Source organism: Equus asinus, chromosome 18, assembly GCF_041296235.1.
Source record: "Equus asinus isolate D_3611 breed Donkey chromosome 18, EquAss-T2T_v2, whole genome shotgun sequence".
Taxonomy (NCBI): domain Eukaryota; kingdom Metazoa; phylum Chordata; class Mammalia; order Perissodactyla; family Equidae; genus Equus; species Equus asinus.
In genome coordinates, this window is record NC_091807.1 from 15,894,651 (window position 1) to 15,906,943 (window position 12,293).

The 12,293-nt window shown below is 40.5% G+C and overlaps 1 protein-coding gene across 6 annotated transcripts in view; it reads left to right on the forward strand.

The window, feature by feature from the left end:
* CXADR (CXADR Ig-like cell adhesion molecule) overlaps positions 1-12,293 on the forward strand; it is a 95,733-nt gene that overhangs the window by 53,065 nt on the left and 30,375 nt on the right. For all 6 annotated transcript variants that reach the window (XM_070488724.1, XM_070488723.1, XM_070488726.1 and 3 more), the window contains 2 exons: positions 8,860-9,026; positions 10,790-10,994. In XM_070488724.1, coding sequence (XP_070344825.1) covers positions 8,860-9,026; positions 10,790-10,994 — 372 coding nt within the window. The remainder of the gene's footprint in view (positions 1-8,859; positions 9,027-10,789; positions 10,995-12,293) is intronic.

Below are 12,293 nucleotides of genomic sequence, written 5' to 3' on the forward strand. Positions count from 1 at the left end.
TAGGCAAGACTTTGGGAATGTAAATTTAGATTCTTCTTATTTTTATTTCTAGTTTTTTGGTTATTGTTGTTGTTAATATCTTTGAAATGACTCCAGGTATTTTGAGAGACCACACATCACTGTGTAGTATTTTTCTCTTTTTGCTTCGTGTTGTTCTAGAGATAGTTGAAAGATTCTTCATTCGTAGTTGTGATTTTAGGATATTCACAAATAAGAGTTTTTCTTAATGTCATATTTCTCACGTTAACATAACTATATATAAAATTGCATATATGTTAATTTCTTACCAGATTTGCTGGCATTTTTTGTAGTATTGTCTTTTTTTTTTTTGGTGGAGGAAGATTTGCCCTGAGCTAACATTCACTGCCAATTTTCCTCTTTTTGTTCTTTCTTTCTTTCCTTCTTTCTTTTGAGGAAGATTAGCCCTGAGCTAACATCTGCTGCCAATTCTCCTCTTTTTGCTGAGGAAGACTGGCCCTGGGCTAACGTCCATGCCCATTTTCTTCTACTTTATATGTGGGATGCCTGCCACAGCATGACTTAACAAGCGGTGCCACGTCTGCACCCAGGATCTGAACCAGTGAACCCCGGGCCACTGAAGCAAAACATGCGAACTTAACTGCTGTGCCATCTGGCTAGCCCCAATTTTCCTCTTTTTGTATGTGAGCTGCCACCACAGCATGGCCACTGATAGGTGAGTGATGTAGGTCTGGTGCCGGGAACCAAACCCAGGCCACCGAAGCGGAGCGCACCACACTTAACCACTGTGCCATTGGGGCTGGCCCTATAGTATGGATATTAAAGTAATAAGCATCAATCTTTGCTCCTCTCAGCACATGACCAGGCTTGTTCAGCTCCCTCTGAGCTTGAGCTCCTGTCTCGGCTTTATTGTTCCATTCCTTTGCTTCCATTTCTTTGCTTCCCTGAATACATACATGGTCTTTCTATGGCCTCCCCACAAGGTCTGTCTGTCTTGTCTCCCATCACCAACCTTCTTTGGAATGGTTCCTTCACCTTCCCTCTGCTCTGAGTCCAGCCCTCCACTTGCAGTTTATTAGATAGGCTTGGGATATACCCTCCGGGGATGAAGCCCTGAGACCCTGTTAATGTGAGTGAAAGTAAGTGCTTCAGGGTAGGGACGTGTAAACAATTACCTACAATAGAGGAACACATTGTGTAATATAGAGGAGGAAACAATTAAGACTGCCTGTGGGGAACAGGAAAAACTTCAGAGAGGAGATGAGGTCAGAGGTGCTGGATAAATGGCTGGAGGTACTCTCTGTGGGAGAAGGTGGAGCAAGGGGGAAAGCGGACATTTCAGCAAGGGAAAGCATGTGCCACAAACAGGGGCTTACTCATCCTTTTCCCCTTAGTGCTTCCTTGAATTTCTTAGATTTCCTTCTATGATTGGCCACAGACTACAACACTTTTGCTGTTACAGTTTCCTCTTTTAATAGAGAAAGGTCTTAACTTATTTCACCTACTTTTAGCCACAATACAACTTGTTAATTTTTCTCCAGTATTTTGAAATGGACTATCATCTCTGGCACTTGTGCCTGTGAGTTTTTTCCCCCTGCTGAGTACTTGAAATTTTGCTATGCTGAAGGAGACCAATGACCATCCAGAAGCATGGTCTTTGGCTTCAGAATCAAATGTGAAATATCCCCTGGGGGTGCAGAGTAGGAAGGACGCGCAGTAAAGCAGCAGCTTCAGGAGAGCAGGATAAGTGCTTCTGATGGAGGCCTTATCAGCTGCGCTGGGAGCACACAGAGGGCTTCTGATTCAATCCATATTTGGGCACAGAGAAAGCTTTCTGGAAGAAGTGCCTGAACCGAGACCAAAGTAGTCGGAGTTATCTTAAGAGGTGGCATGGAGCAGGGAGGCAGTATCATACATGCAGGGGCTCAGTGGGAAGAGAGGATGAAGAACTGGCTGAAGCTTACAGTGGGAATGGAGAGTGCTAAGAAACTAGAGGTAGGGAAGTGCCTGATCAAAGGACCTTGTAGAATTGAGGTGTTTGAGTCCATGTGGAGCCACCAGAGGTTTTCAAACGTGGCAGTGACATCATTTAAAAAACAACTGTATGGAGAACACTCTGGGTGAAGTATGGAGATGGGTTAGAATGAGGAAGAGTGCATGATGCAGGCAAGCCGGTTAGCAGGCTGTGAGAGAGAATAGTGGCCTGGGTGTAGATAAAAATGGTTGGGTTTGGTTGGGATATTCCAAATCTGACACCATTTTTGATGTTTTATTTTTTCCCACACCACCAAGCAATGGTCCCACCCCAGCTGGGTGTCCTCCAATTCAACGTGATTCTGACACTGTCTACCTGGAGATAGCATCAGATCCCACAGGTTAAGAGGGAGCTCGGTCCCACAACACTGCCCCCTACAAACACACTTCAGTTGCCGATTGCAAGTCCAGGTTGTCGCCCGTGTTTCTGACCTATCAGCTTCAGATCTAAGGTTCCCACAATCCCCTCCTTGGGTTCGGTTAATTTGCTAGAGTGGCTCACAGAACTCAGAGAAAAATTTTGCTTACTAGATCACCAGTTTATTATAAAAAAGATGTAACTTCAACAGCCAGATGGAAGAGATGTGCTTCCATGCTTTTGCCAAGTGTGCCAGTTTCCCCACATCTCTACATGTTTTCCAACCCAGAAGCTCTCTGAACACTGTCCTTTTGGGTTTTTTATGGAGGCTTCGTTACAAAGGCACGATGGATTAAATCACTGGCTGTTGGTGACTGAGGCCATCTTAAGTAAGCTCATTGGAGCCCAAACTCCAGCCCCTCTCCCCTCCCAGAGTTGGGAGGTGGGATGGTACCGAAAATTCCCATCCTCTACTCACAAGGTTGGTTTCCCCTGGCAACCAGCCCATCCTTAGGTTACCTAGGGGGGTTCCCAAAAGTTACCTCATTAACATAACAAAAGACAGCTTTATCACTCTTAGTAGCTCTGTGCCAGGAACTGGGATTAAGACCAAATATATATTTCTTACTATAAATCATAATATTACAGATATAATAAGAAACATCAGTTCTAGCAGATTAAGGCTCCACCTTTATGGCCTCATTTAACGATAATCACCCCCTGAAGGCCCTGTCTCCAGTACAGTCACGTGGGATTGGGGAGGCGGGGTTAGGGCTTCAACATGCGTTTTTTTGGGGGACAATTCACTCTGTAGCATAGTCCAAAGAAAAGCAGTATTATATTATATTTGTATATTTCTTATTAAACATATATATTTAAAGTCATGGTCTTTTTGAAAGATCTGGTATGATTAGATGATTATCTTTGCTGCCAGGTAAATGGAATTAAACCTGGAGGTGACAGTAGTCAGTCAAACATCTACTAATGGGAGTGGAAGTCGATTTTACCCCCGCAGAGCCGTACTTTAGTAAGGTCTTTGCTGGAGGGACTGGGTCTGGCCTCTTGTGTTTGTCCCAGCTCTTTGTCTCAGGTTGATGAGCTTGGATTGCGGCCCCTCGTTTTCCTGCCTGTTATTAAAGCATTTAGGTTGTTCTCAGATGTTTTCCTATCGCGAAGTGCTTCAGTGAATAATATTCTTGCACATAGTGGCTCTCGTGAGTTCAGCCTCAATTCCTAAAAGTGGGTTTGCATACTTAAATTTCGCAAGTCGGCTGTTGTGGTTGCACGTTTCTGTTTCACAGGCCCGCTGTCGTGTGGACAGTAGGTTGTGCTCAGACCCTCTCCACATGTGCCATCATCAGCCGTCAGCACTTGTGCCCAGCTTGGCCTTTTCTGGTTCCGTTCTCTTGTGCGAAGGTCTGTGTTTGTGCCTGTGAGCTTTGCTTTGCCGGCTCTTCCCTCAGCGTATCCTAGAATTGTGACCTGCTTATGTCTAGGCACCCAGAGTTCTTGACTGCTCTTTTATTCTGTTGTATTAAAGCTCTTTGCTAATTGCTTAGGTCTCTAGACAGTTGATGTAATTACCTGTCTCATAATTCACAGCTCCTCTCTCTGCACCCAGATGAAAAGACCTCTCCCGTCACTGCTTGAATTCTGCGCTCAGACATGATCTTTAGCATCCCTGTGCTTATGCCATCCCTGCTCAGATTTCACATTTGCTGTCTTGCTGGTATAGGTGAATCTGTGGAAAACATGTTTCCAACCGTTCCTTTTGTTTGGTTTGCCCAGTGATAGAACAGCAGAATACCGTCCTTCATTCAGGGAGTGTTTGTTGAATGCCAGCTAGTGACTCTCTAACCTAAAATTTTCAGTGTAGTTAAATTTGTCTTTCCCTTCATAGCTGTTGTGTTTCTTCTCTGTTTTTCTCTAAGGCTTTCCTCCATCAAAACACTATTAAAAATTCTCGCATGTTTACTTCTTTTTTTTAACCCACCATAAAGTTTTATGAGCACTTTCCAACTTTCTATGACTTCAGGATTGCCAGAAGGAAAAAAAGGATAGCTGCAGACTATCCAGGTTAATATGTAGCTTAAACTTGAAAAAAAAAAAAAAAGTCAGGGCAGGTCATCAGTTCCGAACATTGCCTTCCTCCTAGTGGAACAGCCGCTTCCATTGTGTCCAGTTCTGCTCTGTTCTTAGGGTAGAAACAGACCTGAGGCCCCAGCAGGAGAGGACAGCATCAAGGGCTACCAAATGTTCTGCTGAACTCATGTCATTTTGATGCCCAGACAGAAGTCAGACTGGGCAGAAGAGAAGCTCCATAAAGATCCAAGTGATTTGGAATTTGGAGATTAAAAAAAGCAAGCATTAAACTGAGAGGTGTTATTTTTGTCACTGCTAAAATGGGATGAGATTCAAATACTTGTGGTTGATAATGTGCTACCTATTCCATCACACTCTGGATATAAGTTTGAATAAAATTGTAAGATTTGTTATCTGATTTAGTTTTGAGACCATGTTTGAACCTTCAAGTAGTTTGCAAGTTAAACTGTCACTCGATTTGCCACATGAGCAGAACTGGGCAGTAGTAGGAAAGAATCCGGAGACACTGCATGAGACCAAGTGTCTGCCTTTTGTCTTCTGCAATTTGTGACTGTTCCTCACATCAGCACTTGAAAAACTATGCCTCTGTGTCAAGAGGCCCCTTCAGTGTTGCTAGGGAACCAATAACTGTTTTATATGATCTAGATTCATTTCTAGTGCCAAACGATGAAGAGCAGTTGAATGTTTTAAACGTTTTTTGAAAGAGAAATACTGAAAGCCATTTAAAAGTCTAAGATTTCTTTAGTATACACGTTAAGAACGTCTCAATATAAAGCAGAAATGGGCAATCACCCTGTTAAACATATCAGTTCTTAAAAATAACTGCTAACAGTTTGATAAATATCTTCCTAGATTTTATACTCATTTAACTATTTTCTAAGGTACTCTTAGAGAAAATTAATCTTTATGTATCAAACAAGAAAGAATGAAGGATACTGTCATGAAGACTAAGTTGTATTTTATTCTAATGACTGTGTAGTATAAATACTGAAAGTGTGAATTAATTCTATTTGAAGCAAATGTCCATTCTCACTTATATGTTCTTGCCTCCATATTTTTGGGCTATGTCTTGATTCATTTTGAAGTGAAATTTTCATTCTGGAGCGTACTTGGATTTTTCTTATCTTACTTCATGCATAAAATATTAATGCGTGGACAAAATAAATGCAGGCAACCAACTGTGGTAGCTGTAGAAAGGCGATCTTTACATTTCAGGAACAACTTCTGGCAGCTGAATGCTCGTTTTCAACATTTCTAAAATTGATCAAACTTAGAATCCAGTCACCAGTTCTTTTCTAGTAACGTGCAAGCAGCCACAACAGGAGATAGAGGGACTCACAGTTTCTTCCAACCCTAGTGGAGCTGACAATTTATTGGTAAGTTGGGACATGCATTTTAAAAATTCATTTGAAACTATGAAGGAGTGGGGAAGACAAGTTCATCAGCACTGAGAAGACATGACAGAACTGTGGAGCATGCCTGAGTAACTTCACAGTAAAGTTTAAGAGGGAGAAAACACCCACGCTAGTGTTTGTGAAGTGCCGAAAGCTGATGTGGATCGCAGAAAGAGAAGTCCTGTGAGCATTCGTGGAAGGCAGAGAGCAAAGTCCTTGTAGGCAGGAGAGGTAGAAGAATGCGTTAGGGAATGAGGTAGGAATGGGATTGAGGGTATTAGAAATGATAGAAAGTATTTATTTGGAAGGTTGACTATTAATTCAGGAGAAGCACTTGAGATTATACACATAAATGTCAAATATAATTTTAAATAGAAGTGTGAACATGAAATAGAGATTGGAGTGGTGTGGACTTTGGGGGGGTTTTAAGTAGTCCATTTGGGCTGAATCAGTGGTTTTGGATGGTGGATCATCAATCTTTGTTGTGTAACAAACCACACCAAACTTTAGAGGTGTTAAAATGAAAATCATGTATTAGTTCTTGCTCCTGTGGGTGGCCACTTTGGGCTAGGCTGAGGTGGGGAGTTCTGGGCTCACACGTGGGGCTGCAGACCTCTGGCTGGGCTGGGGCGGGTGTTCTTGGGTGGCTGTGTGTTGGGCAGTTGGCAGCTGTGGGTCAGACACCTCAGTTCTCTCTTACGTGGTTTGTTCACATGGTGGCAGGTGGCAGGTATCGGGTCGGAGAGGTTGAGAGAGGAAGCAGCAAGGCCCCTTGAGACCTAACCTGGGAACTCGCACAGCAGCACTCATGCTGCATTCTGTTGCTAATAACAAGCAGGGCCAGCCTCAGATTTGAGGGAGGCAGTGCAGCTTCTGTGTCCAGCTTTAATCTGCTGTTTGAGAAGTGCACTTAAATGTGATACAAGCTCAGGATGGTGCCTGAATATCAGTGGTCTTGAATGTAAACTGGCTTTTGTTTCATTCTTGGTCTCTTGGCTTCAGCTTTATTAACATTGTATTACAACTAATAGTCCATGTGTATTAAACTGCTTTTAGGGTTATTGGAAAGAATCATGGGATGGCTAATAATTTCATTCTTTGTTTTGTTCTTTTGGAATTTATTATTTGAAAAACATCAAAGTAGTCATTATGGAGAATTAGGGCTTGGATTTTCTTACTCTTAATTTTGCTCTAATGTGTTTGGTTTTATGGTGGGAGTAGGGGGAGGCAAAGGGAGAGGAGCAAGCCCCATGTTCCATAATCTAAGTGCCCAGAGCCTCTGCCCGCTCATCCTCCAGCCCTGAAAGTCAGCGTTGGGTGAGGTAGAGGTCCAAATGGTAGAGCTGCTGAAATTTGCTGTTTATTTGAAACTTCGGTTCTGCGTACGTCAGATGTTTGAATTTATTTCTAAGAAAATATTGAGTTATCATGAGGAAAACATAGATGTGGCAGACTAATGCTGTGCAAACTTTTACAGCGTAAATAGTAAAAAAAATTAAGTTTTGTGTGATAGTTGATTTACAGAGTAAATTTACATTTTATATCAAGCTGTTGGCTTCTTCAAGCTTTGATCTTATTATTATAAGACATAAGTAGTGAACAGACCTATTTTATGTGTGAATTGATAAGAACAAAATTGCTTTTTTTAAAAAAACAAGATATGAATTGATTGTGATATATTTTCCTTTTATATAGATCAAGAAATCATGCCGTTTTGCTCATAGCTTATTTCCACCTTTTATGCATATTGAAACATATTATGTTTATATAATATGTACACATATAATAAAATTTATATATTATATAGAATATATAAAATATATTATTAACATATTAATGGCTTTGTGTAAACCTTTAGGAGCAAAGAGGAAACTTTTTTCAGTTCTTATAAAGTTGTAGTGGGTTTAAGCCTCTTGTTAACAAACTCAGAAGAGTCTCTGATGGAATTTTGTTTGCTTGTGGCTCAGGACATCTTATTTTGGCTTTTACGTACTTTTCAAGTATTGCCGTTCTGCATTAATTCTCTCTTTAAGTGTAATATAAATGGAAGTTTTTTGGATATGAATTTCAGAATAAGTTGTGGAATTTTAAGATGCCTTTTAAAAAATAATATAGTAAATATGACTGATTATTTTTCAGAAGGATGAATGAACAGTAAGAAATGTCTTAAAGATAATATTGAGGTCAACTATTTGGTAAATTTAAAAGTATGTAAATCTCTCTTTTTGAATTGTCATCAAAATTTATTGCTTTGAAATATTTTTTTAAACAATTTCTTCTCCTTTTTCCCAGTTTTACTGTGATATAATTGACAGCACTGTGTAAGTTTGTGTACAGTGTAATGATTTGACTTACGTATATTTTGAAATAATCACCACAGTAAGTTAGTTAGCATCCATTATCTCATATGGACACGCCAAAAAAAATTTTTTTTCCTTGTGGTGAGAACTCTTGGGGTCTATTCTCTTAGCTTAGAAATATTTTTAAGCATTCAGTGAAAGTTCTGGAATCAAATTTAATAAAAAGTTAGAATTGAAGTTTTGGCAGGAAATGTGTCAAAATTCATCAGCACGTGCCCTAGCAACAAAGAATTCCCAGTGTGTTTGTGGCACCGTGGCAGACGTGAATTAATACAGCCTTATGTATGACACAACTGACCTTTCAGAGACTCTGGCTAAGTTCAGTTCTAAACATCTGCTTCGATATAAAACACCCTCTGCTAATAGAAATTTGTATTTCATAAAATGTTGGGAGGTTCACAGGGCTCTTGAAGGAATGTATTGAATAAGATAGATACTAATGCTGTTATTCCAGTTATACAGAGGCACAAGCTAAAAACCAGACACCGTTGAGTTTGAGCTCCATGACCCTGGTCCCAAATCACATTGTGTTTCCACCGCATCCTGTGCGCCTTCTCTGAACGGCGCTGTGCTGAGCATGCTGCCAGCCTAATAGCAGATGCTTAGTCCACGTACATGTTTCTTTCTCCAGATTTCACCAGAAGTTTGAGTATTACTACTCCTGACCAGATGATTGAAAAGGCCAAAGGAGAAACTGCCTATTTGCCCTGCAAGTTTACCCTTAGTCCGGATGACCAGGGACCGCTGGACATCGAGTGGCTACTGTCACCACCTGATAATCAGAAGGTGGATCAAGTGGTAAGTTAGATAAGTACCTGCTCACTCAGCAGATGTCCTTGGACTTGTCTTAGGTGTCCATCACTGTGCTGATCACATTGGTGGGGGAGCACGGGGAGCTGTGAAGGAAGCCCCAGGCTTCTCCAGCCTGTGGTCTGGGTGAGGAAAGGCAGTTGCCCTGGTGGAAAGTGAGGACACATATGTAATGGAGTGAAACGGATCATAAAGTGACCTAAGATTTCAGAGGAAGAAAGGGTCACTAAACTTCCTAGAGAAGGCCGCAAGGAGGAAGAAGAACTTGTGGACGTTCAGAAAATCCAGATTTGGCAGTATATTTGAAACAGGGAGTAGTGGAGGGCTATGTGGAGCAGGCACGAGAGCATGGCAGGAACATGCATAATGCGTTAGGGGACGGCGAGTAAGCTAGGCTTCGTGAAAAGTTAGATAGAATTGAATTTTTAAGTTTTACTCAAAGATTCTGTTTCCAGTATAAGGATCATCAAGTGTGACCTAGTGTAACCAGGTACATATTGTTAGTCTATTTTTCCTATTTCTTCAAGTTAAATATCTTGTACAATGATTTTCTTAAAAAGCTAAACAAAGTCTTTATAGCAAAAAAGCAGTTTATAAAACGTTTAATCTTAAATTTTAAAAAATTATCAAAATATTGTTATAGAATTTTTTCTAATTACAAAGTAATGAGAGCCTAATGTAGAAAACTAGAAAGCCAAGAGATGCACAAAGGAGGACACTTGCCCAGTAGTCACATCTCCAAATACATGTCTCACACTTTGCCTTTTAGTGGTGCCAGTTTATTTCACTTAATTTAGAATGTTGCATATTGGCTTTGTCTGACACATTTAGTTAAAAAAAATCGATATTAATGAATTATGTTAGACTAGGGAGAGAGAAACAAGGCCAGATATTTAGAGGAATGTGGTAATATATATATTTGGAAGAGAAATTTTATTTTTACTTATGGTCCATATAAAAGAAGGGGTTAATGGCTGAATCAGTGCAGTTAGGTAATTACTATTTTTGGTAAATCCAGGCAGTTTTCCCTTGATGTGTTTGTGAAGGAAATGACTAAGGTGCTTACCCAAGTCTTGAATGACTAAGGCCACCCCCTCTCATGGTCCCATAAGATTAGTACCACATAGCCTAGGTGTGCAGTAGACTGTACGATCTAGGTTTGTGCCACTGCACTCTATGATGTTTGCACAATGGAACTGCCAGTGTCGCGTTCCTCAGAACTTGTCTCCGTTGCTGATGGACACATGACTGTGTTAGAGTTTAGAACTCAGGTGCCTCCAAGTTAGTACTAAGTCAAAAGGTCTTTTTCGTCAGATTCCACAGGTAAATTATTTTAAGACTTTTTGGGGGAATGGTGGTGGTATGTACAAATGCGTAAACTGATTTTGTACCTTCGATTGGCATACTGTAGCTCTGGGGCAGCTGAGAAAGAGTGTATAGGAATTCACAAGTTTGTGTTCTTGTCCAGCCTCACTAACGCACTCTCTCATATAGGGCTATGTTACTGTATCACGTTGGGGCTTGGCTTCTCTGTTTAAAATGGGAGTGTGTGACCATACTTGAGGACCATGTTGATCTCTTTCCAGTTTCTTAATCTGTGATTTGAATAATGGTAGGTTTCCTTGTAATACTGTGTTCTTACTCTCTTTTTGGATCCCACATGACCATGGTATATCCACAGCTCCTCGAATGAGACCGAGGGTTTGCTTGTTTGTCTGTTTTTTCCCTGTCTTATTTTGATTTTCTTTTAGATTATTTTATATTCTGGAGACAAAATTTATGATGACTACTATCAGGATCTGAAAGGACGAGTACATTTTACAAGTAGTGATCTCAAAGCTGGTGATGCATCAATAAATGTCACGAATTTACAGTTGTCAGATATTGGCACGTATCAGTGCAAAGTGAAAAAAGCTCCTGGTGTTGCAAACAAGAAGATCCAGCTGACGGTTCTTGGTAAGTTATTTGTACTAATGTCACTTATTAGCGGGGTGATCATTCACAGTACTACAGCACAGCATTTATGAGATGGAGCTTTGTGTGTAGAGTAATAATTTTAAACATCTGAAGTAATTCTAACATCCTCAAATAACAAAGTTGGCACACTTTTTTAGATAGAAAAAATAAGTGACCAGCTGCTTTGTGAAATTCATAAAAGAGTTTGAAGATAAAAGGAGTTTTGTGGTGTGGGACAAGAACCCTAAGTCAGGAGTTAGATCGAGGTTTTTTGCGTTGTCCTCACATTTGCCCTGAGAATTAAATAGAACCCCTTCACTTCCTGGGCCTCAGCCTACCTTTTTGAAACGTAAAAAGATTTAATTATTGTTAAATCTCTGTCTGATCTCATTCACTTCAAAACTGTTTGTTGTGGGCGCTTTAAGCTTTTTCAAACTTCCTTACTCAAAGAATAAATGAGATTTCTATGATGAACAATTGGAATATTTAGAGCAGAGAAGATGGAATATGGTAGAAGGAATATTGAATTGGGATAAGGCCATTAAATGTCAGGTAATCATTTAACCTCCCTGAGCTTCACTGTTTTTCATCCTTAAAGTGAGAGGATTAGACAGATGGTCACTGGGGTGTCATCTTGCTCTCTGTATGGTAGTTAAGAAGCAGATAAGTGTAAAGTGCTTTGTAAGCTTTGTAAGACCTCAAAGTTCATTATCCTCTAGATTCTGTGGTCGCACACAAGCACTCTTAACCGCTTCAGATTGAGAAACTCTGAAAGGTCATTGTTCGTAAATATACTTTTAAATCTTATTGTGGTAGACTTTACACAAAAGTACAATGGCTACCATGTAGAAAAACATAACTGTCTGGCTCTCTTCTATGATAAGAAATTGCCCTGGTTTGTGACTCGCCTGTTTTGGGGGATGCCTGGGGGCCCACTTTGTGTAGGAAATGCAGATTGCTAGAATTGCCTAGCGTACCCCTGGAAGTAACTAATGAAGGCAGATCTCCCCCACGTCAACTTCTACCTCATTCCTTTCGTTTTAGAAGGGGAGAATGGGGAAGTAATTAAGTACATTGGTTTCCAGACTCATTTTGAACATCACTCTTTTCTAAAAAATATCAGAGTAAGTATAGACTAGGAACAAGAATGTGGATTTTTGTGCACCCCAATGGCAACTTCAGGGGTTGTCGTGGTTGGTAAGGCAGTCTTGCATTGGCATCATTGTTGAGTGGGCACACGGGAGAGTCCTGGTAAAAGCCAGTCCATTCTTAATGGCACTAGTTCTAAATGTTTCCAGT